The 27,985-nt window shown below is 32.0% G+C and overlaps 3 protein-coding genes across 4 annotated transcripts in view; 2 read left to right on the top strand and 1 right to left on the bottom strand.

Moving 5' to 3' along the window:
- Positions 1-14,775, top strand: part of LOC121130079 (electroneutral sodium bicarbonate exchanger 1) — a 37,122-nt gene extending 22,347 nt beyond the window's left edge. Inside the window, exon 5 of the mRNA XM_040725781.2 lies at positions 13,409-14,775. Coding sequence (XP_040581715.1) covers positions 13,409-14,686 — 1,278 coding nt within the window. The 3' untranslated portion in view covers positions 14,687-14,775. The remainder of the gene's footprint in view (positions 1-13,408) is intronic.
- LOC121130080 (ranBP-type and C3HC4-type zinc finger-containing protein 1) lies at positions 23-4,368 on the top strand. The gene has a single exon (XM_040725783.2). It carries the CDS (start codon positions 1,539-1,541, stop codon positions 3,324-3,326), a length of 1,788 nt encoding a protein of 595 aa, XP_040581717.1. The 5' UTR covers positions 23-1,538; the 3' UTR covers positions 3,327-4,368.
- A 10,378-nt stretch (positions 14,776-25,153) lies between the features above and the next one.
- On the bottom strand, positions 25,154-27,597 carry XRCC1 (DNA repair protein XRCC1). Of its 2 annotated transcripts, XM_040726069.2 has the most exons (5): positions 27,500-27,597; positions 27,107-27,375; positions 26,739-26,989; positions 26,047-26,624; positions 25,154-25,933 (listed from the first exon to the last, which is right to left on the bottom strand). In XM_040726069.2, the coding sequence occupies exons 2-5, from the start codon at positions 27,337-27,339 to the stop codon at positions 25,190-25,192; spliced, it is 1,806 nt and encodes a 601-aa protein (XP_040582003.1). In that variant the 5' UTR covers positions 27,340-27,375; positions 27,500-27,597; the 3' UTR covers positions 25,154-25,189. The 2 variants fall into 2 exon arrangements, with proteins under 2 accessions (XP_040582003.1, XP_040582002.1); XM_040726068.2 differs by lacking the exon at positions 27,500-27,597 and having other exon boundaries at positions 27,107-27,448.
- Positions 27,598-27,985: the final 388 nt, after the last annotated feature.

The following is a 27,985-nucleotide window of genomic DNA, read 5'->3' as shown; positions in this document are numbered from 1 at the left end:
TTCACAGGGCTGCTAAAAAAAACTCAACAGATTTACATCATTGGTAACTAGTATTCGAACTGGTGTTGTGTAGGTCCTTATTTATTTGGTCCAGTCCCGTCTTACAACCGGTAATTACGCTCGCCGGTTCTTTGGAATGACATTACAAAAACTACTTGTAAAAAAATAAGAAATAAAGTTGAGTGACGTCATCATGGACAGGACATTATCATTTTTAGGACTGATAGGCAGGACTGAACTGAACTGGATCCACACAAGAAGGAGAGTGGGAAAAAACGTTGACAATGGTTAATGGAAATGTTATAAGCGTCAAATACCATACGAACATAAATGCTTGAAAAAATTTGTTTAGATGAGATGTCCCTCTTATATATTCGTCAAAAAAAAAATTGTCAAATCAAATTAGAGAAGAAAATTGCAAAAACTGTTTGGCAATAAACTTTGGAAAAAAGAAGTAAATATGTGTCATTGGCATTTTAAAGAGGAACACAAAACTACCAATATTGGTTTTGTACTTGCAGGAACAAAAAAAAGTATGGAGAATAATAGCAAAATGGTTTAAAGCAGGATGTCCTGAGGCAAAATAATTTAAGGCTGAAGTACAAAGTGACATTTTTTTCATCTAATTTATCTCCCAACATTTTCTACGTAAATATTCCTTAGATCTTTTTTATGATCCGTAAAAGTTTAAAAACCCCAAGCCCGTTTGAATCGTACAAGTATCTTTATAACCTGTACTTGGGTACTTCAGGTACAGATCTAAGATCCATTATAATCCAGATCTAAGATCCATCCTATCTCTACTCCCAAACTTGATGTTCCCTCATCTTTTTTTTTTTAAATGAACATTTTTGACTTTTTCAAAAACGAAATTTCACAAATCTACAGCTACTCACACAAAAAAAAAATTAAATTCATGCATCCATAACTATTTAAAAAAAATTCAAAAATCCATAGTCGTTCACAAAAAATTAATTTTTTTGAAAAAAAAATACCAAAAATTTACAGCTGTTTGTAAAAAAAAAAAAAATTGTGTGTCAGGGTGAAGGTAATGAAGAATCCATTGCTATTTACAAAACAATAATTTTTTGGAAAAAAAAAATCAAAAATCCACAGCTTTTCGCATAAAAAATATTTTTTTGGAAAAATTAAAGTTTAAAAATTTTTTTATTTTAAAAAAATTTCAAAAATCTATAGATATTCACAGAAAATTAAATATTTTAGGGGAAAATTTTAAAAATTAAATTTTTTGAAATAAGAACCACCCTAATATAGGAACATTATTCCCATTTGGTCGTTCATTATTATTAATATGAACTGATTACACGTGACATAGGGGAAGATCAGTGGGGGAGAGGGGGGAATTACTAATAGACAACAAAATGCAAAGATACGATAGTACACTTTACATAAACATACTGAAATAATTATCATAATAATAATAACACATTTGAACATATCCTTGCACGCAACTTTTTGGAAATACTCCAAAAAGTACTCTGTGAAAAATAAATTTTCCCCTGTCAGTTTCCCCGACAATGGAGAGCTGGATGCTCGGGCCTCCTTACTTTGTAGGTGAACGAGTGGTGTATCTACACTCTGTAGGCCCTTTACTCTCAACTGTACGATGGTTGGGTCGCTTATCAGATACGTATGGAGCAGAAATGGTTGCTGGAATAGAGCTCCATGAGGAGAGGAGGGATTTTTTAAGTAGAGATGGGCATCTGATTGGAAAAAGAAAACCCTTTGAATGTCCTCCATTTAAAGGCCTTTACACACCAATCAATCGAATTGTCAAAGAAGAAGTGTTTTATTCCATCGAAGGGCTTTCAACCGGTGGCCTTCAGAACACACCCCACTATCAAAACTACTTTTTTACGACCATAAGAGATCATGAGCCCTCTACTGCGCCTCCACTCCCAACCCTGCGTCCCCCATTACATAGCAGCGACAACAGCATCAATAATAAAAAGATCAGCCAAAAATCCTTCCGAGCAAAAGTGAATTTGTACATTGAGGATGATGTCTCAACCCATGGTCCCATTAATGTAAGTGTTGACACATCTTGCACCATCGCTCAAATGAAAAAACTAATAGAAGATGAATTTGAAATCCCCATTCATGTTCAACGGTTGATTGTGGGCAATCAACTCGCATTGAATGAGGATGACACCCTTTCTAAGAAGGGGATCAATCGAAATGGATGCAATATTTACCTCTTTATCATGAGTAAATCCGCACACAAGGAAAAACAAGCGGTACAGAGTGAACCCATATTAGAGCCTACTGAGAAAGAAGAAAATGAGATTGAAATCCTTCCACCACCGCCAGAGACACGGGACAATCCTCAAATCTTGCCTCCGATTCAAGAAATTCATAATGAAGAGGAACAAGAGAAACAAGGAGTGGTTGAGGCCGCTCCCGAGGATGAGGATGAGTATGAATATGAGTACTATTATGAAGGGGAAGAGGGTGAAGAACCCGAAGAAGTACTTCCATGCAAGAACTGTGCCAAAGTCCATGATGGTGCTTGTGAGATCACAAAGGAGGCAGACAAAGTTCAAGCTAAGGATGTGATGGCACAGTATCAGGAGTTGGATAATTTAGATTTGATTCCGAATGCAGAAATGTTTGAGTGTTTGATTTGCTATTTGGAAATAGAGCCTGGTGATGGAGTGATGCTTCGAGAGTGTCTTCATACCTTTTGTAAAGAATGCCTCATTGCTATGATTGAAAATGCAGACAGACCCGAGATTATTTGCCCTTATAAAGACGATGACTATAGTTGTGAAATGAAGGTGCTGGAGAGGGAAATGAAGGGCCTTGTGAGTAAGGAAGTGTTTGAAAAGTTTCAAAAAAGATCTCTACAAGAAGCATCTGCCAAAATGGAGAACTCATATCATTGTAAAACCCCAGACTGTCCTGGATTTTGCGTCCTTGCTGATGATATAAATAATTATAAATGTGATGTCTGCAAGAAAGTCAATTGTATAACTTGTCAAGCTATTCACGAAGGTATGGACTGTAAAGAGTATCAAAGATACATTTTGGCAGAGTCAACAGATGAGAACTCTATCAAAACCAGGGAGTGGATTGATGGACTTATCAATTCTGGAGATGCTCTTTATTGCCCAAATTGTCAGGTCCTTTTGCTCAAGAAATGGGGATGTGACTGGGTTAAGTGTACATACTGTCGGACGGAAATTTGTTGGGTTACAAAGCAACTACGGTGGGGACCTGCAGGAAAAGGAGATACGTCAGGAGGGTGTCGTTGCATGGCGGATGGACGAACCAAATGTCATCCCAAGTGTAATTACTGCCATTAAAATGTATTAAGAAGACTCATTTTAACTATCTATTCATCCGATGTGATGGTATTTGTAAAACTATCCTTGGGAGGGATTTGATTTTAAGCAAGAAAACCATCAACTCGTCCAAACTTTTTTTCTTTTCTTTTTTTTTATTATGGAGGAAAGGTTGAGTGATTCAATAAATATAACGCTGTAATAGAAGTGGACCATTTTACCCGTCCGCAATATAAATTATATCAGCAATATTCTTTGAAGGATCAAAATATGTCCATCAATTAATATTTTATGTCAGGGGCTTTCGCAGGGGATGGGCTGGAGGAGTTGTTGCCTCCCCTCCCACCCCAAATTAAGAAATTTTTACTTTTTCCAAAAAAAAAAATAATTTTCCTTAAATAACTATAGATTTTTGGAATTTTTTTCCAAAAACGTGAATATTTTGAATTTTTTTTTTTCCAAAACATTTTTTTTTTTTTTTTTTTTTTTCAAAAAATGTAATATTTGAAAAATTCATTTAAATTTGTCTGTGAAAAAATGTGATTTTTAAATTCTTTTCCAAATTTTTCTTTCATGAATACCTTTTAAATTAAATTTTTTGTTAATAATTGGATTTTAGAATTTTTTTTTTTCAAAAAATTTAATATTTAAAATTTTTTGTGGAAATCTATATATTTCTGAAATTTTCTTTTCAATAAAATTTGTATTTGAATTTTTTTTTTTCTAAAAAATGTTTTTTTTTTTTTTTTGTGAATAGCTACGGATTTTTGTTATTTTTTTTTTAATTTTAATTTATGGATTTTTTGATAAAAATCAACAAATTAAAGCCCTCCCCCCCCAAAAAAAAAAGAAGTATATCTATATATATATATGTATAATCCTACAGATTCCTTTGTAAGTTCTTAGAGATTGTGAAGTAATCCGGAAGGTGATGGAAACGAAGCTATACGTTCGATTAACTAGATAGTTTATTAATTTGTACCTATAGAGAAAAAATTATAATAATCTAAGTTTAATAAATATTTTTATATAATGAAATAAATATCGATGGAAAAACAGATAATTTGTTTAACAGGCTCCAATACTTCCCTGTGGTGTTTTAACCCCTCTAGAGTATTTAGTGTTATTTATATGAGAAAAAAAGTATTTATTAGATGATTATAGTTGAATACCACATACCTTAATTAAAAAAATCAGGGCAGTGAAGTTACGAAAATATTCAATTCCAGCAATATACAACATTTTTCAAGCCTCTTTTCTAACTATAAGTATACATTCGAATAATTTAATTTTTTTTCATGAAAATATTACAAGTGGTCATTTCAACTTATATAATGCCATATAGTAATTTGGCAGACACTATTGCCGTCAAAGCCGTGCGATGCTCCCAAGAGTTAGACTTGGGAGGTGGAAGTGTCTCTTGGATTTTTCGAAAACCGGGCATTGTCTACTACGCCGACACTGTCACCTTATACACCATAAAGTTAGCCCACTATGTCGTGGGAGTGGTTTAAGAGATAAAGAACCACTTTTATCTTGTTTATGAAAGCCCTAAATTTATGATTGAGAGGACACAGCTTTTAGACAATATTCAACCTTTTCAAGGACATTCCGTCTCCAGCCACTCGTATTTCTTAATGAATTCTGATATTGGTGGCTGGCTGAACAATGTACCATCCCTAGAACTCGTTCAGGATGATCCACAGTAGGATACCTAATCCGACAAACTATTATGAGGGCACTAAAAGTTAAATTTATTTTTACATGTGCCCGTACTGATTGTATGTTTTATTTGAATTGTAGCAATAAATGTTTTATTATTAAATGACTTATTAAATTGTTAATATCAGCCGCCTGTTATATGATTTGGTGGGGCTAAAATGAATTTAAAATAGGGTTAGTGCAGGAAAAATATTATAATTATTTTAAAAACCAGATATTTTTTATTATTATTCATTTCTAAATTAATTTACACCAAAGATAGGTGAGAATGCTTCTTACTTCAGAGGGCGACCTTTTATATTATGAGCAAAAACAAGAAAGAGCACGCCTGTTTTTTCTTCTCTAATTTTCCCAACTTGTTTTTTCATTAAAAACTACTCCATTCCATGATTAATAGAAACACAAGGTTATACCCAGTGTTGGGCAAGGTACTTCCGAAATGCAATATATTTCCTATTACTCGGATTGTAACGTGCGTTACCGGACTCAGTAACTGTCATAATATTACCGTAATATATTTAGTAGCGCCTTATATTACTCCGTTACTGCATAATGTAATATATTAGAGTAACGCGTTACGCCCGCCACTGGTTATACCATAACGCATATGATGTTTGATTTCCACCACGCTTTCAATATTGACGTCATAGTAGATGAGTGGTTGCGTGTTTTGTCAAAATCTGTTTGTCTTGCCCACCAGTCAGTACGATAGATACATTATACTGAAAATTTTAGGGATAGTGACGTCATAAACTATGAGTGGTTCCTTGTTTTGTCAAAATCTCCCTGTCTTGCCCAGCAGTCGGTTCAATACACCAGAGTTATAGTGAGGCCGATTACATGATGGTCTTACTTTGTTTTTCTATTAACCCTACTCAATCCTAGTAAAATATAAATAGAAGGCTATATCACTTTATATTTGTGGTGCGTCAATATAAAACAATCTTGAAAAAAAAAAATATTTATACATACATACAGCCCTAAATTTCGAAGATATGTTTAAGTTAACTAAAATAGGATTTTTATTCAAATTTCTGAGATGTGATATGATACACAAGATTTTTATCTATAGTTTAGAACATTTAATTGAATTATGGGACTTATATTGTCCGGGATATGGTCTCTTATCAACAATAAATTATATCAATTTCTGATTGGTTTATTGTGAGGATCAATTTTGAACACTTTTAAGTATAATTTGCGACTTACTCAAAGTGGAAACAAGAACAAATTTTGTTCATAGAAACTGCCAATACAAATGTAGTCCAACTTCAGAATGAGAAGAAATATTCTGGCTATTTTTTATGTTGGCGGTCAATATTTTTCATTAGAATATTTGAATTAGTGATAGGAAAATTCAAAAAAAAAAAAAGAAATCCGATGCCAATTCCGATGTGATCCTAGTAAAAATTACAGTTGCTAATTCCAAATCCGATTTTTTAGTATTTTAAATAATAGTTAAAAAATAAAATTTTCCTAACAGGGCCGTACACATAATTATATTTTAGGAGGTGGAGGTTTTGGTATTTTTTTGAAAAAAAAAATCCAAAAATTCCAACTTTTTGAAAAAAAAAATGGAAAAATTAAATTTTAAATAGTTATTGTTTTTTAAATATCAGATTTACAATTTAAATATTTAAAATTTTTCCAAAAAGTCTACAACTACTCATACAAAATTTAATTTTTTGGGGAAAAAAATCAAAAATTAATGGTTATTCTTAAAAAATTAATTTTTGGTTAGAAATTTTTCAAAACCTACAAAAATCATTCAAAAATTCTAAGCCGTTCTCAAAAAAAAAATATGTATGAATACATAGTTATTTAGAGAAAGTTAATTTTTTGGAAAAAAATTTGTAAAAATGTAATTGAATATTCGTAACAAAAATTTCAAATATTAAATTTTTCTTGTAAGGAAGAAAAATTCCTTAATTTTGGAGGGCTATTTTTTTTCAAAAAAAAAGTAACAAATAGAAAAAATATCATTAAAAAAAAAATTGGAATCTCAAATTAAACATTATTTTCTCGATGCCTATTTTAGAACAAAAATAACAACCGATTTACGATTCAGATTAATCGTCCCATCACTAATTTGAATGGATGTGAGGCTATAATAGCCCATGTTATATATGTAGGTCATCAAAGAGAAAAATGTCCCCTCTAACTTGAACGGAATTTATAATGGAATGTCAATGTACAATCTCCTACTTTGGATAATTTATAATTAGTAGGCATATCTTGTATAATATATATGAATAAATATAATGATCAATTATGGGACTTGAAAAACTATTACACAATTGCTTCAATTTCTAAAGGGTCAAAATAATTCTTTAAATAAATTATTCTCATCTTTCGATGAGTATTGTGTCGACTTGAGTCGAGTAAAGTTGTCACATTAAGGATGCGACTCGAGTCGATAAATGAGAAAAAGAAGAGATTGTTCCATTAAAATCTGATCACTTTGAATTTTAAACTTGAACAAGTTATAATTTATAAATGGACAATAGAATTTACACAAAATTAATACTCTAAATAGATGTGTGTTTAAGGCCACTGAATCATTAATGTAAACACCCTTAGTGGTAATGATGGCTTCCAGGCGGCAACAGAAGGACTGACAACCACTCTGCCATGGCGTCCAAGTGCTGATCTCTCTTTAGATGACGGACATTGCTGGTGTTTCACCAAATAAATCCAAAATATGCAGTTGCTGGTTGTGGAATCAGGGATTTACGGGACAAAAACGTCAAAAAAAAGAGATCAAAAGGATTAAAAAAAGAGTCTTGTAACAAATGGGTTTCTCTCCTTGCTTGTGTCACAAATGGCCTCTTCGCCCTCAAAAAGCTCTTTTGACCAACTTTTTTGATAGCTCTCCGGACAATCTGGTGTGAAACCCCGAGATCTTTTGCATAGGCCCTCATGGACTTAAGGTGATTGACCTGGCATAATTTATATTACTTTTCTGTGGCCAGTTTCACCTTTTTACAGAGCCCTTTTTCCTCTCCAACGTTTTGGACTTGCTGACAGCGTAGACGGTGGTCCTGGAGATACCCAACTGCAATGGAAATTCGTCAAAGTGTCATTTTCTCGATTTGTACATAAGATGGAGAGCTCCAATTTGTTTTGTTTTGTAACTAATTGGTTATACATTAATATATTGAAATATGAATTTGCTGCTGTTAGAGGCCTCAAAGACGATGACCATGACCTGAGCTGTATGTTTGGTCCTGAAAATTCCGTAGACCTGAGCTCTTTATTTAGCGAATAAGCGATCATTTCTTATGTTCAGAACTGCATCCACTGTGAAGATCTTCTTGTTGGGGATCGACTTATGCGCGGAGAAGATCACACACCCTCTGCTGTTTTGCTAGGACATTTTTGATTGCTCAAAAACAAAATAAACACCAAATGGTAGGTTTTTGTAAGCTCTTTCGAATGGGAGGAAAATCCAAAACTGTCAGACTTTTAGAACTGAGGCTAGATAGCCTTGAAAGGGATTCTAATTTTTGAGCCCTCATGGAGAGTACCCTGCACCCTGACACGTTTTTTTCCAAATTATTTTTTAACCTTGAACAATGTAACTTTTTAAAGACTATTTTAGGACAATTATCCTAGATTTTTTACAAAAGAAGAGATGTCTCATTCAATTTAGTCAAATTATATCAACTTACTAATTACTTAAGTTTTATCTCATAGTTACATAATGAAATACCCTAATTTTCTTAATCAAACATCTTTTTAGATTTAAGGAAGTAATTATAATTGTAACTATAAATACTCAGGGGGTCAACTTTGGTTTAATCATAGAAAAGATATGTATACTATTATTAATACTAAATAATGTATTTTTGTACGATATACCAAAGATGTCCGTGAATTCTTCTTCTTTCAAAGATAGATGTCAATATTGTGACAATCTTCTTCAAAATAATTAAAAAAAAGAGCAAACCTATCAACAGTTTTTCTTCTCTGATATCTAAACCGTATTTTTCTCTACAAAACCCCCAACCTTAATCAGAAATTTTGGATTTGTCCCTATAAATAGGTTAAATGATTAATAATAAAAAACGCTAAATCCACTAAATAAAAATATGAAGTAAATTTTCGAATTTGAAAATGGACTCCTCAATCAACTCTGAGTATTAATAAAATGTTGATTCCACATGCTTGAGGCATTTTTGTATGTCTTCAAAAACTTTAAATTTGAAGTTGTTTTGTAAAAAAAAAAAAAAACTTAAAAAAACATGCCGATTGCTTTCCATTCATTTTTAAAATATATTTAAAAGTAAAAACAACACAGAAACGATTATGAGTTTGATCTCATAATCGTTTATAAAAATAGATGAATGAATAAATTAAACACACAAGTGTGTTTTTGTAGATATTGTGCATGAACCTTATAACAATATTGAAAAAAAAATTCCAGATCAGGAGATAATCCTAAATAATTTGGTAATTTCTTACATACAGGATGCGCAAGCTATGTATGCTGCCTCTTTGGCGCGCTCTTTTGGACAAATTCGGGCATTAAGGCAGCTGATTTAGTTGTTGTTAGATAGCCTGTTCAAACCTGCACGTATTGAACAAAATTGAATCAATTGACGAATTCTTTGAACCAAATATTTGGAAAAGGCAGGAAGCCCTCCATAGAATCTGCTCCGGGAGCGATAAGATAACAATTGCTCGAACTCTGGGACTCAGTGAAACGTTTGATCTCAAGGTTAGGAGTGAATTTGAGGTCTCTAAAGGTGATTTTGAGGCAACAGATAAAAACATTCTAATTGGCCCAAAGCAAGACCGAAATTTTGGTCTCCAAACTCCCCGGATCTGAATTTGTTTGGTGTCTGATCAAACAACAAACCAACAGAACCCCCTGCAACACCAAAGAAAGACTTATGAGTCCCTTCAGGAAGGAATTCAAGGATTTCTCAAATGACTAATTGGTGAAGGCCTACTTGCACTTGGGCATTGTATAGAGACTATAAGCCGATTTTTGGTAAAGCATCAGGCAAAGTAGAACTATTTTTATTCCCCTATGTACTCTTCCTCATTGTCAGTATCGTTGAGTCTTTAGGTCGATTTTTGGTAGACTATTGGACCAAGAGGCATAGTAGAAGTATGAAATCAAACTCTACAAAGTCCAAGAAACAGATAGGTAGCGCACCCTTTACATACATACAGCCCAATATTTCATAGATAAATTTGAGTCAATTATTGGCTTATTATTCAACTTTGTGGGATGAGATATCCTACCACAGAGTTTTAACTATAGTTAAGAACCTTCATTGGATTTTACAGACTAATATTGCGCGCGATTTGCCTCCCTTTCAACAACAGAATCTATCAATTTCTCATACTTTAAGTGTGACTATTAACTTTGGATAGTTTAGTTGCAATTTTCTGGTCCTCCATATAGGCAATAGGAATCCTTTGTTGATATGAATTGAGGATCATTTGTCTAAGAATACGATTATAACCACACTCAATTTTGAACTAAAATCATTCTATCTTGGTTTTGTGTTGACGGGACACAAACATAATATCCCATCCCTGCATAGATACATGCGTATGTTTTGAGAATTTTGCTTTAGAAAGCTCATTGTACAAGCTTCCTGCAAAATATTTTTCATTAAAAAGTCATATATATTGTTTCATTTGTTGGAGTCTTGACTAATGAAAATAAAAAGGTGCGGACTTTTTGCCTTATACCCTTGATACATACCAAAATTTGCCAGTACGGCTTTTTTTTACTTATATAAGCCAAAAAGTTGAAATTTGGATGAAATTGACCTTCGTGACCTTTTTTATGATGTATAAAAAATCATATGTATGTATCAGTGGAATTTTTTTAGCTATGATAAGCTAAAAAACAGGTAGATAGGAGCCAGAATTCAGATAGCTACAATTGTCATTCTTTTAGAAATGTAGATACGGAATTATGCGGAAAAAAACATTTATAAATTTTGTTAATCTAAATTTGATATTTTGCATAAAAACTGTGTACTATGAAGACATTAAAATAAAACAAAATTGTATTTTTTTCTAAGAAAGAAAGTGTAAAATTTCAACACTTATAATATTTTTTAAATAGATCAAAGTATGCAAATGATATTTATAGACTAAAAGGAACATTTTAATAGCCGAAGAACCTTCAAAAAATATGCTCCAACCAAGTGACCCACTTCAAAATAACAAAAAGTAGGCCCCCTATCTTATATTAGGTGGGAAATGGCGAGAACAAACCAAATTGGGACAGGTGGTCACCTTTATCACCAGTTGAGAACCTTCGTAGTAAAGTGTTTCCTTTTTGGTGATTTTTAAAAGAATTTTTGCAGAAGGGTATCTAGAAAATGCTATCTGCAAAATTTTACTTTCAAGATGAATAATTTGCATTTGGGAGTCGATATTGGCCCTTTTCAAATGTTATATATCATCAAAAATTTTAAGTGATTGGCCATATATTGTAATCATATGGTTGTATATATTAAAAAAAATATATACACTAAGCGGCACAATGAATCATACACTTGTATAATTCATTATATCTTCGAATGGAGAAGACAAATAAATGATGATGCTTATCCGTGAGTAACAAAATAATATAATTAAAGCATTTATGTGTTAGCTTGGATACCGAAATAAATGTGACATTTGAAATGATATTATGAGCTTATCAAATATCTCAAGTGACGTAGACATATGAAGGAAGTCTATTTATGGGATAACAAATGTTTGTATTCAATATAGAGAGAGGATATCTTAGTCCTTTCTTAAGAAATTGTAAGGGTAGAATTCATTTATTTCACATATTAGTACACGTAAAGATAAATCGTAAGTTAAAGTATATTACATACTAGCGTTGGGGTATGGTTATTTAGGCGTCGGCTAAAAGACAAATTTTACTAAAATAATATAGACGAAAACTCCACAAGACATCCTCCGTTTCACTCTCTGTTCTTCATGAACACACTCACAAGTTACTACTCAATACTTCTATCCATTCGTATCATGTGTTCTCTTCTCAAGAATGAAAGAGTAATAATGAGGTTTTGAGGGGGAATAATAATATTTTGAAGGATGACTGATGAGTAAGTCTTTAGGTTGCTCATTAATAAAAGCAAACAAAATTTATTTTTGCAAATTCCAGTCTTAATATATAGTGAAAATGCTTCGGAGTAATGAATAAAGATGAGATGTGTGTAAAGAAAAAACTAGGTATAGGGATTAGGAAAAGAAAAACTTGTTCGATGAGTGTGGCCTCTATTCTTTTTAAGCTGGGATTTTTTTTAATATCTCCCTCTGAGAGAAGAATTCTAATCAAGTTTTGGTGTAAATTAATTCACAAATGTATAATAAAGTTTAATTTAAATGTAAATGTAATATTTTCCCTGTCTAATGCTATTTTAAATATAGAAGATTCTGCTCTTTATAACAGTAATTCATTTTCTCCCTCCTAAATCATAAAACTCGCAGCTGATATTAATAAAGTTCTTAATTCAAGTGTACCATATGTCTCACTCTCCCCCCTTCTCCTTGCGCTCTTATAAAAACACATGCTAATTGTCAATTAATTTTTTTCTTACATATTAAAAATGCTTAAGATTTACAAATCTATAAATATTAATAGAGACCTCTAAGTAGATTTGTATATAATATAACCTGACAGTATGCAAAAATAAAGAAACATAAGATAAACGTTGTTATCCTGACAATTTGCAAGGCACTCTGTCGGATGATATTTGGAGTGGGGGTGATATTTGGAGTATTGGCATTGGATTTTTTTTGAAAACCTTAACAAAAAAATTTATAAAAAATTGGAATTTCAAAAAAAAAACCACAGCTGCTTTCAAAAAATTAAAACTTTTTGGAAAAAAAATTTAAATATTAGCATTTTTTGGGAGAAAAAAAATCAAAATCTAAAGTTATTCACAGAAAATTAAATTTTTCGTGAAAAAATTTCAAAAATACACAGCTGACAATTTGAAGAATGTTAGGGAGGAGAGCATCTAGCTGTCATGACGTTTTATTAGATCAGCTACAATCAGCCGTAATAGGATGGTAATGAACACAAATCCCACTCTTTATACAGCAATGACAATATTTAAAAAGAACCGGGAAACTCTTGTTCAGTAGTTCTGAACCGGTGATGGTGATTTCATGTATTAACAAATTCATTGATTAGATCGAAGTCAAGTGGGAATCAAACAATACAATGACAACGAACTATGAACAATATTTGGGATGAGACCTTTTTTTTTTTTTTTTTTTTTTTTTGAAATTTTGAAATAATTGGAAATAAAAAGATTAAGAATCCCTGAATTATTATTTAATATCTTTATTGTAAGTATTCAATGTTTTAACTCTTATAATATATCTTTTAGGTCATTGCCCATGCTCTTATTGTTACGGATCATGCACTGACAAATCCATGGTGGGTAGATGTATTCCTGGCGCCAGTCTTAGCACTCCTCGCAACAATATTAATCTTCATGGATCAGCAAATCACAGCTGTGATCATCAATCGAAAAGACAACAAGTTGAAAAAGGGATGTGGATATCATTTGGATCTATTCGTCCTTGCTTTTTTGATTGTAATTTTATCCTTATTTGGTCTCCCATGGTTTGTGGCTGCTACGGTGGAGTCCCGGAATCACTTAATGGCATTGTCGAAAGAGTCAAAGGAATCTGCTCCTGGAGAAAAACCAACATTTCTGGGTATAAGGGAGCAAAGAGTTACAACCATAATGATCGGAATCCTCATTGGCCTATCCATATTCATTACTCCTGTGCTTGCCCTTATACCAATGCCGATATTATACGGGATTTTCTTATTTATGGGTGTAAGATCCCTAAAAGGTCTTCAATTCTTCGATCGACTCATTTTATTCTTTACGCCAACAAAATATCAGCCCGACTACGTTTTCCTAAAATATGTTCCTTTGAAACGAGTTCATTTTTTTACTATTATACAACTGGTATCCCTTATTTGTCTATGGTTGATCAAGTCCTTTCCAGCAACCTCCATCGCCTTCCCAGTCATGCTCGTCATCATTTGTTTGATTCGTTTTATTTGTGGGGGAATTTTTTCAAGGAAGGAACTACGAGTTTTAGACGATTTACTTCCAGGGAAATCCTATGTCAAAAGAGGAGCCTCTCAAATAAAGAGGGACGATCCTGATAAAATAAACGAACTCGCACTTGAGGATAGAGATCAACTCCTCCTCACTTCTCTTCCAAACACAAGAACACGAAAAATGACGCTGAATGAAGAATTAGATAATGTAAACTCTTCCATTTTAGATAACAATAAGAAATCAAACTTGAAGAAACTCAATAAGATCGAAAGCAAACTCTCGAGGATTTGCTTTGGACGAATCGATGTGAATGAACCTTTTGTTGCACTCAATACAAATGACAATATCCTGACTGTAGAAACACTTATAAATTCAATTAAATCCACATTTGAACCCTTTTCTTCAAAAACAATCATCGCAGTGTGGAAGAGTGGACTCGGAAATTTTGATTTAATCATTGATGACACACTGATTGATGAATATATCAATCCTCGTGAAGCGTTTACCATTGAATTGGATCATAGAGGATCTCACAAATATGTAGCCAAACTAATTCAAAATAATGTAAATACCAAAATTGAATAAGATATTGTCACATGGGACTATTAATTAATTGACTTTCTCTCATTACTGAATATATTATGTATGTAATTATATAATTACTTTACTTTAAACGTCTTCTTATTTTTATCATTATTCCACGGTCGCTGATACATAATTAATAATAATTCGCAACTTCGAGTGTCCCAGCTTGGAGATGCAGTCTAAAGCAGTGACTAAGTATAAATAAAAACTTCTATTTAAGAAAAATTAAAATCCGTCCCCTAAGGTGAGGAGTAGATAATCAAAAGACGATCTTAACTTTCTTTTCTAAAAAAGATACACGATACAAAATTATTCTACAAAGAAATTAATTTTATTAAATGAATAAACTTTTTTAAATCTGTAGCGTGGAATGAATTAAAAAACACAGAAAATCTTTTTATCGTGATATAAAAATCTAAAAAAATAAATTTCAAAAATTTCATCAAAAATTCAATTTGTTTTTTCTAAAGAACTAAAGCTGGATTCGAGTATACCTTGAACTCGAAAAGTACTAGATATAAGTAAAGGGGAATTATTTTTGTAAATTACTTGAAATTGTCCAAAATATATTTTGAAAAACTCATCATAGTTTGATTTCGAACCATGAAAACGGAAAATATTTATATGTCTCGAGTAATCAAGTATTTAGTTATTTATTTTTGATATCAAGGAATATCTAATTATTCAAAATATAGAAGGCTGATGGTGCAAAATTTATAGATATTTTTTAACTTATTATTCAAACTAATTGTTAAATAAAATAAAAAATTCACAATAATCATTAAAATTTATATTGTTGTCTTCAAAGTAATCTCCCTTGCATGCAATACACATATCCCAACGGTTTTTTTTTCAGTCCTCGAAATATTTTTTATAGGCACTTTTTGACATGTCCATTCTGTCCTTCCTCGAATTCAGTTTTATTGATTCAATAGACTGAAAACGGGCTCCACGGAGTGGGAATTTATGTTTGTGGAACCAAGAAAGTCACACGGAGCTAAATTTGGTGAATATGGTTCTTGATTTATTGTATTTATTGCGTGTTTGGCTTTGAATTTGCTCTGTGCAATGGTGCATTATCATCCTGTAAAATCCATGAGTTGTTCTTCCATAATTCTTACCGTTTTGACGGATTTTCTAACGTCTACGCCTTAGTACGCCAAAATAGTATCCCTTATTGACCGTGTGTCCCTTTGGATAGAATTCATGATGTACCAGACTACCCGAACACATCATGTCTTCGACGATCTCACGGCCCTCCTAACGTTTTTATACCACTCATATGCACGAGTTTTTTGATTAAACTGACTCACCAAAAACAAACTGGTCTACAGATCTTGCTCAAACTTGCCGTCATAATGAAAGACAGTGTTGTCGACATTGAAAAAAAATGTCTTTAAATTCCTTCAGCGTGGGCAATTTAAATTAACAATTACTGGTACTATTTTGACAGAATGTAGTTCTAACCACGCCAAACCCTTACAGTTTATAATTGACATTTTTAACTATCAGGCCAAGGGCCATGCAATATTTTGTATGTTATTAACGCTATGTTTTATTTAAGAATGAATATTTAGAATTGAACTGTATCAATTGATGACTTGCCCTGCTGAAGTGGTGGAACATTACATGAAAATTAGTATTTTATAACTTATTTATGTTAGCCATTAGGTATTTATCAATCCCAACAACTTTAGTTTCCAGTGTTAACTTCTAAGGAAATAGTTTTTAAGAAGAGAAACAGGATTTAAGTGTAAAGTAGTGTTGGAACGATTAATCACAATAGGGTGTTTTTTCTGGAATCGGAATCAGAATTAGCATCGGGAAAATAATGTTTAATTTGCTTTTCCGGTTCTTATTCGTTACTGGTATTTAACTATTTTTTACTTTTCTAAACTATGAATATTAGCCCCCAAAAAAAAAAAAAAAAAAAATCAGAAATCTTTCCTTTTTACAAGGTAATGTAGTATTTCATTTGTATTATTTTTTTTTCAAAAAATTTAATTTAATTTTATACATTTTTTCCAAAAAATTTAATTTAATTTTATACATTTTTTCCAAAAAATTTAATTTTTGTGAATAGTCGTCAATTTGTGAAGAAAATTAAAATATCAAATTCTATATTTGAAATTTAATTTTTGAAATATTTTTCAATAAAAAGAAAACAATTCAAATTTTTTTCATAAAATTCAAATTTTTCAAACTTTTTTTTGGTTTTAATTTAAAAAACCAAGCCCCTAATATAATTGTATGGACGCCGTGATGGCAAAAGACTATTATTTAAAATATTAAAGAATCGGCATGGGGATTTTTTTTTTTTTTTTGAATCCTCGCATCACTAATGTAGAAAATTCAACAATTATCAGAATTGAAGCATCAACTTCCTTTGTCTGACTAAACGTGAGGCAGTGGTACACAAAGAAATAAAAATATAGCCCATTAATAACCAAACTAACTTATCTTATTGGGTTATTTGTTGATAACAAACTCAACCCCGATTTTAGATGGTTTTTTTAATAAAAAGGATGTGTTTATTTTTGATCAAATGACGTTGTTTTTTTTTTAAATGAGTAATGCTAAAATGTGTTTTTATGACCTTATTGAGTCCTGTTTTCTAGACTTTTAGGATATTTAGTTTAACGACAGCTTTTTTAAAGGAAAATAATACCCCCATTACATGGCTAACAATAAAATATAAGAATTATTTTGTTGTCAACTGCCGATCCTCTGGTTTTTTTTCTCTTAATCACTTTTCTGAACATTGATTGGGCAAATTATAGTTAACCATTGCTGAGCTCTGAACTTTTCTCAAGAATCATTGAACAATATGTAGTTTCATAGTTGGTAATAATTGACTAAATACTAACTGATTTTGGGCCATTTTTCCGTTTCTTTATGGATAAAAGGTTGTGTGATATAATAAGGGTAAGGACGTGTAATATTCTATCTATTTAAAAAAAGTCTATTTTATTTATTCAACAGGTTATTACTACTTAAATAATAATAAAAATCCCATTTTCTGACTAAAATACTACCAATCACAAAAGGCCGGGCTAACAGTTTAAAAAATTCAAAAATTTAATTTAACATATATTTATAAAATCTCAAAATTAAATTTTCTAGTAAAAAGCAAAAATTCCTTCATTTTGCCAGAACTACACGCCCTCCACCCCACCCCTGCGGAACCCCCTGATATATGTACTCGTAAGTGCATAATATTTAATCTGTTTAATGCACACTGTTTTATTTGACAAATATAATTTGTGTTTTGTTCATAATGAAGAATCACTAGTAGACATTGTTGAGATAACTCCCAATTTTCTATGTAAAAGAAGTGCCTGATATCTACATAAATATTCTTAGCTGTCATTTTACTGAAATAGTTAAAGCAATATGTTTTATTGCACTCTAGAAAGCTTTTGAACTTTTAAATACGTCATGAATTTTACAACTTACGTCAAATCCGAATAAGAGTAATATCTTGGTTTCAACAAAAACTATATAGTTACTCTTATTTAAAGTATTTCGCAGTTAATAGTGATTATTAACCTGAATAAATTGCGGTCGATAGAGAAAAAGAGTTCCTATCCGAGATACCAAAACTTTTTTGAGGTGGGTAGCTATTGAGGTCCATCTTTTCCTCTGTTGGGTAAGATGTCACATAAGTGTCACTGGAAATGAGATAGCTGATGTGGTAGCCAGAGCTGTGGATCAACTCCCTACCCGAATTGTTGGTAACCCTCAGTCATATCTTAGGGAGAAGGTCCATTAAAAAGACAAATTGCATCTACTTTGGTCGAACCTTCACTATTGCGGTCAACGCCGTGCGATGCTCCCAAGAGTTAGACTTGGGAGATAGAACCATCTCTTGGATTTTTTAAAAGGAAAACTGAATCCCTTGGTTAAGTTTATCACTGAGCATTGTCTCTTTCGGCAACACTGTCAGTAGGATACCTAATCCGGTCAACTATTGAGAGGGTACCACAATTTAAGGTTATTTTTACATCTGCCCATATTGATTGTATGTTTTATTTGAAGTGTATCAATAAATGTTTTAATTAATTAAAAAACTTAATTAAATTATACTTTTAATTATTCAACAGGGTTTTATTTTTACTTTCTAAGGCTGTTATCATCATTATTTTATTCAAGGGGAGAGAACATGTAAGTGTAAAGTGTAACTACTACTGTGTATTCATAAATAACGGAGAGTAACTCTGAGGGTATGTTAAGGTAACAAAGCTGTCCGCAGTGGGGGCTAAAAGGGCTGTAGCCCCCTTCCCAAAATCAGGGAATTTTTGGAAAACTATTAATGGCTAACGAAAAAGGATCATCAGAAAAATTGTGGAAAAAAAAAAGTTAGGAGGTAATTCAATCAAATTATACTGCATAACATTATAAAGCAAGACCCACACCAAAAAAAGAAATATATATATACACTTGCAAGAAAAAGTTTGGAAAAAAATACTTTTTCGTCATTTTCATCAATGTTTATGACTTTACCAATATTTTTTACCTTAGCCTAATGAAAATTTTCAAGAAAAAAATAGATCCTTAAAATATTTTTTAACTTTTTTATTTGTCTGAAAAAAATCCAGTTATTTTAGCCAGGCTTAATTTCATAATTAATGTTTATCTCTGGTCAGTATGAGAGATTGGTAGTTGATTCCTTCAGAATGGCCTTCATTCCTTCCTAAAGACGCAAGCCATTCCTTCTGGACAGAGATGATTTTGAAGGTAGTTACTTTATCAACAAGACAATGCCCCAAAACATAATTCCAAGCTCTGTAAAGACTTTTTGGAACATAAAGAAGTCTTTACGTTTTACTTATTATCCAATGGCTAGCTCAATCTCCTGATTTGCACCCAATCGAGTTATTGTGTGAATACTTAGACAGAAAAATTGGAAAAAGTGTCCACAAGTAAATAAAGAATACTTGGAATGATATGACACCTACCTATCTTGAAAAACTAACAGCAAGGATGCCAAAAGTATGTTCAGCAGTTATAGGGGCATAGGTAGGATTTTTTGATATAGCTAAATTTTAAACAGAAATACTCTACTTTTTTACAAATAAATGTTTATACCTTATGCTTACTTAGTTAAATATTTATTACTGCTTGGCATACATACCTAAAATAAACTTTGCCTATATATGTAAGGCAACAAACACAACCACACAACAGGGTATTTGTGCTACTACAGCTGATGCTATCACCTAGTTTACATTAAAATTTTGTTCAATAACATTTTTATTTTTTTACACTTCATAAATTTTAAAATACGAATGTCTTCGTTTCCCTTATTTATTGCTTGATATCTCTCGTTAGATAGAGCGGGCATCTATTGATGAGATGGTTTGCACTTTACAATTCTTCCATAAGACATTCCACGTTGAGCTTATATCTTTCCACTTGCTTAGGTGAGCTACAAAAAGGTCCATGTGTAGGCTTGTACAATGAGTGTCAATTTATCTCTTCCGAGCTTGACACACTTCGACTTCGGCTTATTGAGTATATGTTTCATACTTTGATTTTTTTTAAATGGGTCACACCAATATTGATAGAAGAAATCATAAATTACCTTCTTTATGTAGCTTGGAGGCGTCCAATAGTATAGGTCTTGGCTATCAGTAACCCTCTTCCCAAGATGGTCTACAAATTCATTTCCTGTAATTTCAGAATTTCCTTTGCACCATTCTAGATATATATATTTCTCACACATTCCTTTGATGATGGTTCCTTTACATTTAAAACTTCTTTACTTCTTTACTAGTAGTAAGTTGATAAGTTGTTTTTGATTGCTGTTTTTTTCTACAATTTACAACCATATTAATTATATTGACCAAACAGTAGAATAAATATGCGAGCCATGAAAAATATGAAAATTAAAAAAGGATGTCACAAGCCTCAAGTTCGTACTAGGAAACCTGTCATGGAGAAAATTGCCCTTATTTTTTTCAAACTTCATGATCAATAATAACACATTATAAATTACAATTACAGATACTTATAGTTTCCTCACACAAAACCTCTCAAATCAATATAATGCAAGATTTTAAGTTTCAAGTTTCCAACCGGTACATACACCCCAATAATTAATAAACATATTTGAGTTCTTTATAGCAGGGGCGTCCTAAGCATTATATTTTGGGAGGGGCTAGGTTGGGCATTTTAGGGAAAAAAATTTAATTTTCAATATTAAATTTTTTAGAAAAAAATTTCACAAATTAAATTTGAAATATTCAGTTTTTCTGAAAAAATGCAGAGGGGTTTACAAAAAAAAAATTAATCAATTAAGTTTTAAAAAAATATTTAACAAATTAAATTCAATTAATTTAAATTCCAATATATTGAAAAATAAACAATTAAGTACAAAACTAAAAAAAAACCTGACCTCTCTAGTTTAAGTAAAAGTCGAGAAAATGACAATAGAACGTGATGAACGAATTATGATTTGGGCTTTCCAAGTAAAGAGTGGCCCACGAAACTTTTTTTATTTTGATATTGCTATAAAAAAAAGACAAATGGATATTTTTCAATAATTTTTTTTTATTATTTGAAAGCCTCAACATTCTGGTTAATGATGTAACACCACTTCATTCATATGGCCGCCGTGGCTGGCCTTACAGTAGCCCAGTCGGTCTACCCAATTTTTCAATACATTTTCGATTGTGTGAGCTTCAATAGCTGCAATTTCGTGTTTCAAATCGTCAATCGTCTCTGGATGGTTGGCGTTACATTTATCCTTGACGGTTCTCCAGGACCACTGTCTAGGCCGTCAACTAGTCCAAAACGTTGTAGAGGTCTACTTATGCCTAACATGATCCTAAGGAGATAAAGAAAACAGCCTAGGCCAATCATTTCAAGTCCATGAGGACCCATGTAAGAGACTCTGTTGCAAGACTCTTTTGAAATCTTTTTTGACACTTTTGCCCCCTCCCCTCATCCTTGATGTCAATCCCCTCAACTACTCCTTTTGGATGCATGTCGATGGGAAGGACTACAGTGTCCGTCATCCAAACGCCGAGGCCCTCAAAACCACTTTCAGTCACCACTGGGACACCATGACATAGTACTACATCTGCAACGGGTGCTCGGCCTACCACCACTGACTTGACGCCATCATTGACGCTAAGGACGGTTACATTAATGAATAAGAAAGATGAGGCACACATCTATTTATAGTATTACTTTAGTTGGAAGCCCATTATTGGTTAATAAATTATATCGTGTTGAAATTTAAAATTCAAAGTTTTCAGATCTTAATGGACCTCTCGGTAATTGTATGTAGGTTTTTTATTATATGTGGATAATCCAGATAAGTGTATTGCTTATTTTAAAAGTATTTTGAGCATTTAACATATGTACATAATATGTTCTTTATGCAAGTATGTAATGAAAATGCTGACTGGCCTAATAACAAGTTATGTAATGTTTTAATTTCAATACGGATCTATTATGTACATTGCTTAGAATTCAATAGAAGTTTTCCTTGGGCAGCACTATAAAAATTATTGGGTTTTTTGGGTCTTGAAATCCTACACTGGTCTGAGACTGTTATATTACAACAACAAAAAATCAGTCTGGACCGGTCTCATATAAAAATTCGGTCTAGATCGGTCCAAAGCAAAAATTTAATTTTTTCGGTCCCAAAAAAATCGGTCTAGACCGATTTTATGGATAAATTGTTTATAAAATGTCCTCATATGTTTTTTCAAGTACAATAACAGTATACGAAGTCTAAACAGAGATAGCTCGGACTTATTTTGATCCCTCCGTCTCTTATGTATACAGTTTTTGTTATAAACCTTATTGTGTACTTTAGAGATTTAAAAAGAAAAAAAAAAGGTATCTCATAATATATGAGACCGAAAAAAATCGATCCATAAAGTGAATCAAAAGTGGTCTACAGTGTGAGGCCCAAAAAAGTTGGTACACGGTCTTAGACCGCGGCCTGTACCGAAAAATCCGTCTAGAAAAAATCACTTGAGACCGAACCGAAAAAAAACCGAGTGTCAACACAAGTAACAATATCTTTGTTGTCTTTTGAAATCCTAAACACAAATAAGCAATCATCCCTAGAATATACTTGACCAGCATATTGACTGTACATTGTACAGTCATTTTATATGTGACTCCTCAACACAAAAGCAAGCATGAATGGTTTTTTTCATAATTTAAGTTGTATTTCTCTTGTACTCTTTACTTTACTTACGCATATGGCACTCAAAGTAACCCAAAATTGGTGGTCACAATAATAGAATAATAAGGTGACATTATTTATTAGAGATGTAAAGGCTTTAAACTATAGCTAAAAATCTTGTGTATCTTAACTCATCCCATTAATTCGATTAATAAGCCTATAACTGACTCAAATATGTCTATGAACTATTAGGCTGTAGCCGTATATAGGGGGGTAGATCAAATTGGAATTTTTTCAAATTGTTATAGTTCAGTTCTACATTAAATTCCGTAATAAAAAAGAAATTACTCTGCTGTGATTGACAGAATTATCTCTTTATTGTGAAACAGTTTTTCATTGAGTAAATAAAAATGGAGCAATGAAACAGGTCAGAAATAGGCGTTCTTGCTCGTACCGGAAGGACTGTAAAGGAGATAATTGAGGCAGCCAAGGTCTTCAATGCGACAGTCTAAAGGGTTATCAAGGCCTCCCATGATAGCAGGAGCGTTTGCAGTATTAGGGAAGGGGCCTTGGTTTTTTGATTTTTCTTTTCAATCCAAATATTAAATTTTTTTAATTTCAATTATTACATTTTTTTTTTAATAATTCAAATATAAATTTTTTTTTCTAAATTTCAAATATTAAATTATTTCAAATAACCTCAACTATTCACAAAATTTTAAATTTTTTGGGAAAAAATTTCAATTATTACATTTTTTTGAAAAATTTCAAAATCTATAACTATTCAAAAAAATCCAAAACTGCAAAATATTTTTGTTACGAAACAGCGACACAAAAAAAAGCTTTGAAAAGTGACCTATAAATTATATGAAAATCTTGATATTCAATCGAATGTTAAGAAGGAATAAATATCTATCTCGGAACTAAGTATTTTAATCATATGTACCGTCGACAATTGCATACATTAGTCATAATTAGATAAATAGTTATTTTGAACATCTTTCACAGAACGTTTAATTTATCAAGTTAATAATTAACTAATAAAAATTGACCTCTAATGTATAATTTAGGAAATTAAATTTAAGACATTGATAAATCTTCTAAGTCTTAACATTTCCTGATTTTATTAAAAAGCCCTATGATTAGCTACTCTAGATATGATAATCCAGTTGTTGAACTCGTAGATAGAGGACCTGGGAAAGTAATTAAAAATATCGACTATCTATCCATCCGTGATACATAAAAATAGTATTGTTACCGGTTCTTGTAGTTTCATTAATTACTACAAAAAAATTCCCGTCGATAGCGGTACACCCCAAATTTCTGAGATAGAAAATTATTATTTACAAACAAAACAGAAATGTTCTTATATAACGTCATTAAATTTTCAGAGTGGAACAAATAACCCATTAGCCACCCCTCGAAACAAAAATCCTGTTAACCCGCATATGAACCGACGTTAACGTAAGTTTTATTCCGTGTTTTTATAGAAAAGTATTAAAATGTCGATTCTAATTTTTGTACTTGAATCATAAAAAAATATTGGCATCCTGTCAACACTACACAAACGATATATTTTGATGAATCTCATTATCAGTTCGGACAAAATTTATTCGTATATCCATCATTTTTAACTTCATGCATATTATAGACTTATATTAGGTTAAGTAAAAAGTTCTGACCGTTTTTGACGAGATTTCTTTAGTGAGCTATATCTCACAATTAATTTAAAAAAAGGTGCAATTAGTTTTATGTTTGGTGAAGTCGATTGTGTGTTATAGCGTTCCAAAGTAAAAGGAGAGAAAATTCGATACATTCTTTAGGATCACTATGACCAAGCTGAAAAGGCTGAGTTGGTGTCCAAAAAAAATTGTGCTGTTTATGGACCCAATAAAGTATAGAATGCAGCAGTAAAGCAGTTATTCCAACGATTCCGTTCTTTTATTATGTACGTCGAAAATGTCGATAAAATAATGGAAATCGTTTAGTCGATGGTCATGTGAGCACTTATTTTATTGCCTTGGAACTACAGATTAACCAGAAAACTGTTTGGAACCATCTAAATCGGATAATCATATCTATGTTAATTTTATTGTCAAAATAAAGCGAAAAAAGCCTCAAAACTTTTTACTCCGCATATTACTAGGTCTATAAAATTAGTCAAGGTATCGTTTAATAAGGATATACATGAAGGCCACGCTAATATTTATATTGGTAGTAATTCACTCCACTAAATAATTTAAATTATTGCCGCGTCAAATGATCGAACAAGTTGTTTGATATTATCGCCCCGAACTCAATCTTAATAATGAACCATATGATTAATAAGTGCATAACAAAAAATATATAATTTTATTTCATTCAATGGGCTCTTTCGTTCTATATAACTTAGTAGGCAACTTAGTATTGCCTTCAAAGCACTTCATTATATATTCAGGTATAACAAATCGCATTTTTGGATTAACTTTAACAGCTATATCAAAATTATCATCCCATAACTTTTCAGACACTACAAAATTGACTTGAGGATCCATGTATGGGAAAACTTTTCCACCAGCACGAACAATTATCCTTTTAATTAGCGTCTCATTTTCTAAGGGACCGTAAAAGTAAAAGAACACATCATGAAAGTAATCTGGTAATTGAGGAAAGGATATATTTTTCGTATTTTCAGTGATTGGAGATTCCACATCAGTATCAGCTTTATAACTTTCGTCAGCAGATCCATAATCAGACATTTCAACATCTGTATCTTCCATGTATGGACTCGATGTTTGAGCTTCATCAGAGGCTTCTTTTTTTATCTTTTTACTTTGGTTTTGTATTATATTATCGATTTCGTCGTCCGTATCACAAGCCTCATTGTCCTCGCTTTGGGAAAAATCACTTTCATTTGTTGCAATTGGACTTTTTTTATGTGCATCGGCAACAACTTGTATCGTCTCTTCAAAGTACTCATCATCACTCGGAGGTTCTTTCTTATCTGCAGGATCCAGTGCGTATTTTCTCCAATGACTTCGTTTTCTTCCTTGATTTCCATCCTCAATCCATTCTTTCTTCACTATTTTTCCACCTGAAGACTTCACTTGGTTAAATTTTGGCTTTAAAAAAAGTAATAATAGATCATATCATAGTTATGTTAAAATATGAAGTCAAATTAAATTGTACTATTTATACAAAAAAAAAACGGGTTTAAGAATTTAAAAAGACTTACAGTATTTGTAAACGCACAAATTAAGTGAGTACAAGTCGAATTCCAGTCTCCAGAATATACAGCTCCCATTGCAAGAGCTTTTGACCGAATTTCACTACGTAATGGATTTTGAAAGCCCGAAATGACAAAAACAACTCCAGAAAACAATTTTCGAAAAGGAGCCGTCTTAACATTTGTACTTTCCTCTTTTATTGTTGAAGACAAACAAGAGGTACTTGGATCCTTTTTTCGTAATTTTTTCAAAGTATGCTTTTCCGAATGTTCATTCAATGGAGTCGAATTTTCTTCATTTTTACGGGACGGTAACTTATCAATTGTATCCAATTTGCGCTTACGAGCCTTCCGTCTTTCTTCATTCTCTTCATCCACCATTCTTTTTGAGCGGAGTGTCTCATTTTCTTTATCCTTTCTTTGACTTATTGCAAGACTCAAAGAAGCCAGAGACTCCTTTGACTTCATATCCTCCGATAAGGAAAGCTTTCTAGAAGAGTCTATAATTTTAATTTTGCGTTTAGCAAATAGATCCCCATTTTTGAGGGTTTCATCATAAGGTTCTTCATCTTTGAGAATAATGGAACCTTCAATCAATAATTAGGGGTGAATTAAATTCTATATCTTTACATTTAAAACTTGATGATACTAATTATTTTAATCTAAAAGATAATTCTTGTACTAAGGATGTCATTGCATACCTATTCTATGAATCTTTGGAGAGGAAATTAAGTTGGCTTTACTATCTAGCATTCCATTTACAGTCACAAAGTTTAAGCCATAGCGGATTCTTTTATTAAAAGGCTGTGTACAAATCACTTTGAGGAGATCCCAGGAATCTTTGGAGTTGGATATGTCAAATTTATCTTCAGAAAACATTCGTACTCGCTCAAAATGCTCCATACTACGAGACTCTACGGGATTAAGGAAGGATGAAGACGGTAGAAGGGGTCTAAAATGCAGGAGGTAAGGATTTCTTTCAATAACGACTCATTAACATTAATTAGAAGGGCAGAGGCAAAGACAATTGTCATTCGGAATATTCATTCAATTTTATAATTATAATTACCTAAAATCAGATGATCCAGATCGAGAGACTTGGACTTCGACAAAGGCAGAACAAAAGTTACCGATATCAATAGCAGATATTTTTGCTAGACCTTCGAGTTCGAAGATAACCCAAGCAGAGGACTCTCCGGGATCTTTGCAACACCATTTTTTGTTGGAAAGTAGTCCACATGCCGGTTTATCCCTATCTTCACTGCTAAAGCTCACGAGTCGTCGAAATTTTAGCGGAGCCATTCATGCGTTAACTTTGTTTTATTTAATATTTTATACCTAATAATTTCCGTATAATGTATTGATAGCAATGTCCTGTTTACTATTAACAAGTGACGTCATTTCAAAATATTTTGATTGTATTTCCCGCTAAAATTGAATATTATTTAAGAAGAATACTTACCCAATTGGGCTTTATCATCCACGTTGAAAACTCAATTTGACTTTTATTAGTTATCAGGAAGGAAAGTTGAGTTGCGTACAAGGTCAACATGTCTGAAATACAAATCATATCATAATATTCATTGTCGTTTGACAAAATGCTTATCCTGCGTTTTTATTAGTTCTATAAATCAGATAATATATTAATTACGATATCAAGTTTTTTATATGCGAATTCTATTCTTGTATATAAGAATAGTCTCAAAAATATTTCAAATATTAAATTTTTTCGAAAAAAATTCAAAAATCTGCAATTATTCACATAAATAAAAATAAATGTGAAAAAAATTTAATTTAAAATATAAAATTTTTGTTATAAAAATTCAATTTTTAAAATATTACATTTTCAAGTAAAATGCAAAAATTTCTTATTTTGGGGAGGGCTAAAGCCCCTCAAGCACACCCTTGCAGACGCCCTTGTCACTACTATTAGGGTGAAGTCGACACA

This window comes from Lepeophtheirus salmonis, chromosome Z (genome assembly GCF_016086655.4).
Source record: "Lepeophtheirus salmonis chromosome Z, UVic_Lsal_1.4, whole genome shotgun sequence".
In the NCBI taxonomy this organism is placed as follows: domain Eukaryota; kingdom Metazoa; phylum Arthropoda; class Copepoda; order Siphonostomatoida; family Caligidae; genus Lepeophtheirus; species Lepeophtheirus salmonis.
The sequence above is the reverse complement of the archived record's forward strand: the minus strand, read 5'-3'. Positions and strand labels throughout refer to the sequence as shown.

Coding starts and splice junctions, on each gene's coding strand:
- LOC121130080 (XM_040725783.2), top strand. CDS start 1,539: ATGGAGAGCTGGATGCTCGGGCCTCCTTACTTTGTAGGTGAACGAGTG.
- XRCC1 (XM_040726069.2), bottom strand. CDS start 27,339: ATGGCTCCGCTAAAATTTCGACGACTCGTGAGCTTTAGCAGTGAAGAT. Junction 26,990..27,106: donor TCTGGATCATCTGATTTTAG/GTAATTATAATT, acceptor CCTGCATTTTAG/ACCCCTTCTACCGTCTTCAT. Junction 26,625..26,738: donor TCCAAAGATTCATAGAATAG/GTATGCAATGAC, acceptor TATTGATTGAAG/GTTCCATTATTCTCAAAGAT.